Source organism: Saprolegnia diclina (genome assembly GCF_000281045.1).
Source record: "Saprolegnia diclina VS20 unplaced genomic scaffold supercont1.307, whole genome shotgun sequence".
Lineage (NCBI taxonomy): Eukaryota > Oomycota > Saprolegniomycetes > Saprolegniales > Saprolegniaceae > Saprolegnia > Saprolegnia diclina.
In genome coordinates, this window is record NW_008246374.1 from 1 (window position 1) to 2,491 (window position 2,491).

Consider the following 2,491-nt stretch of genomic DNA (forward strand, 5'->3'; position numbering starts at 1 on the left):
AGGCTCATGCCGTTGATCACACGGCTGTTGTGCTGCGCGACCTTCTCGAGTGTATTTTGCGTCGCGCGCAGCGTCGCTGGCTCTGGTTCTACGAGCTCCTTCCGTCTCGAGAAATTGGGACGCCGTTGCTTGCCCGTGGCGCGCGGCCTCGAAAACGTGACGCAGCTGCATCACCGGCAGTTCCGGCCAGAACACCCGGGCCTGGTGTTCAGGCCGGAATGAAGGCGAGCCATGCTATGGTAGTACAACACTATTTTCAACATCGTTGACGACAAAAGAAGGGGATTGAGCGTGCGCTTGTCAGCGCGACGACCGAGATCTCGCCGGCGCAAGTCGAGAACCTCGGCACCAAGCACCGTCAACAGGACGAAATTCTAGCGGCATTGCGTACGCTGTGTTTTAAAGTCCTCAACCCTTGAACACCGGGAGTCCGTAATATGGTCTTTACTAGTGCGAGACTAATCGAGTGCGGACGGTTGGCAGGCACCATACGTAATAGCAAATTGGAGAACTCTCTCATAGCATCTGCTACAAGAGCGTAGCATAGAGTCGGTGGGGAGAGCGTCAAGCGCTGTCTAGTGGTCGGTGGCGATGCGCCACAACCACCCTTGGACCCAGCTCTTGGTCCTGGATATGAGCACCGACACAATGTGCTCGTGGTGGCGTAGTCCTGAGCTGGGCGCAATCTGATACTGTACTCGCAAGACGGCGAGCAAAATGTAGTACACTGCTGGTGTGGTCCTCCACGGGCAAAGGGTAGCAAACGGCAGAATCTGCCGAGTGCAACCGTTCCCAGATCTCCCTCTATAAAGCCGTACGTGGGCTGTGAGGAGCGCCATAATACGAATGGAACCTGAACATTTTAAGCCCGGAAATTTCAAATCTGCCGGAGTAAGCCCGCCTGATGCACGTCTGATAACACTGCGAGAAGGCCGTCGTATCAGATGTGCCAAACCGCTCTCTTCAGATACTTTTCGTCGTTTGACACCAATTACCGATATACCGGCACCACGATCCTCTTTCTTCGTTCCATATTCCATCCAGTCAACCACATTTGTGTTCCCAGAAGTGTGCAGCTGCATACAACCCAACCAGATTTCTCTGGTTTCGGTCGTGCTTGCGTCCTTCCCACCGTGCTCTCTCTGTATGCGTCCAGTATGTCGCATCTGCATGTCGGTCGCTCCCATCGCCACGTCATTATGAAGAGAAGATCGGAATTGCTTGCTCGTAGTCTTCTGACACGGCTACTCGCCGACCCAGACAACAGACAACATCGTACGATTCACCTTTGTGCTGATCCCCAAGCAATCTGTGTCGCGTCAGAAACACACACCTTCTTCTTCCATCGGCAATGCATCGTTGGTGTTGGAGCTCATTTTCCAATTTGCCTCATGCAGCTCACGACTGTGCTCTTGTGCCTTGCCTCGGCGTCGGCCGCCATCTTTCGCCAGCTCCCGGATGGCCGCGAGCGCACGCAAGAGGAGCTCCGAGCCGTCGCCGACGACGCCGACGTGAACCGCAAGTGCCACCTCCAAAACGCCAACTACATTCCGTCGCTCACGCAAGGCAAGTACGTCGAGTCCGCGTTCCACAACTGCTTTCGCACGGCGGCCCAGATCGACGAGCTTTTCAACACGTTTGTGGCGCAGAACCCAAGTAACGTCTTCAAGGAGCCGATCGCCAACACGACGCGCGGCCAAACGGTCTACGCCTACACGCTGCGCAACGGACCACCCAAGAAGCAAGCGATTTACGTGCAGAGTCTCATCCACGCTCGCGAGTGGGTCGCTGGTTCGTCCAACTTTTACACGGCCTCCAAGCTCCTCGACGACATTTACAACAAGATTCCCAGTGTCACGGACGACTATGACGTGATTGTGGTCCCGATTTTTAACCGCGACGGGTACGACCTCACGTGGTCGGGCACTCGCTACCAGCGCAAGAATGCTAACGGCGTCGACCTCAACCGCAACTACCCGGGTCCGTTTGACAACCCGCGCCCGCCCTTGCCGTCGGCCGACGACTACCCGGGCCCGCGCCCGCTCAGCGAAGTTGAAAGCCGCACATTGCACCAATGGCTCAGCTCCAAGCCGCAGGGATACCTTGCGGGCTTGATTGATCTCCACTCGTACGCTGGCCTCGTCTTGATTCCGGTTGGCGACACCGAAGACAAGCTGCCGGTCGACGGAAAGCTCAAGACGTTGGGCACGCGCCTCGGAAGCGCCCTCGGCGGCTACAAGTCGGGGCGACCGTACGAGCTTCTGTACAAGGCGTACCATACGTTTCAAGACTATGGTTTCCGCACGTACAACGTGCCGTCCATCACGATCGAGATGAAGGGCACTGACTTTGTGGCGCCGGCCTCGACGATCCGGACCCGCGGCCAGGAAATCTACAAAGGCCTCGCGCAGTACGCCAAGGAAGTTACGATTTACGCCAAGACGCGCGACCTCTAAGCTCCATCTCGATGCGTTTGGGTGTTGTTGTTCCT

General features: G+C 56.7%; 1 protein-coding gene across 1 annotated transcript; it reads left to right on the forward strand.

Moving 5' to 3' along the window:
* The first annotated feature begins 1,357 nt into the window (after window positions 1-1,357).
* SDRG_17374 (hypothetical protein) lies at window positions 1,358-2,491 on the forward strand. The gene has a single exon (XM_008623616.1). The coding sequence runs from the start codon at window positions 1,392-1,394 to the stop codon at window positions 2,454-2,456; it is 1,065 nt and encodes a 354-aa protein (XP_008621838.1). The 5' UTR covers window positions 1,358-1,391; the 3' UTR covers window positions 2,457-2,491.

Excerpts from the sequence above, each read along its gene's own strand:
- SDRG_17374 (XM_008623616.1), top strand. The coding sequence starts at position 1,392 with ATGCAGCTCACGACTGTGCTCTTGTGCCTTGCCTCGGCGTCGGCCGCC.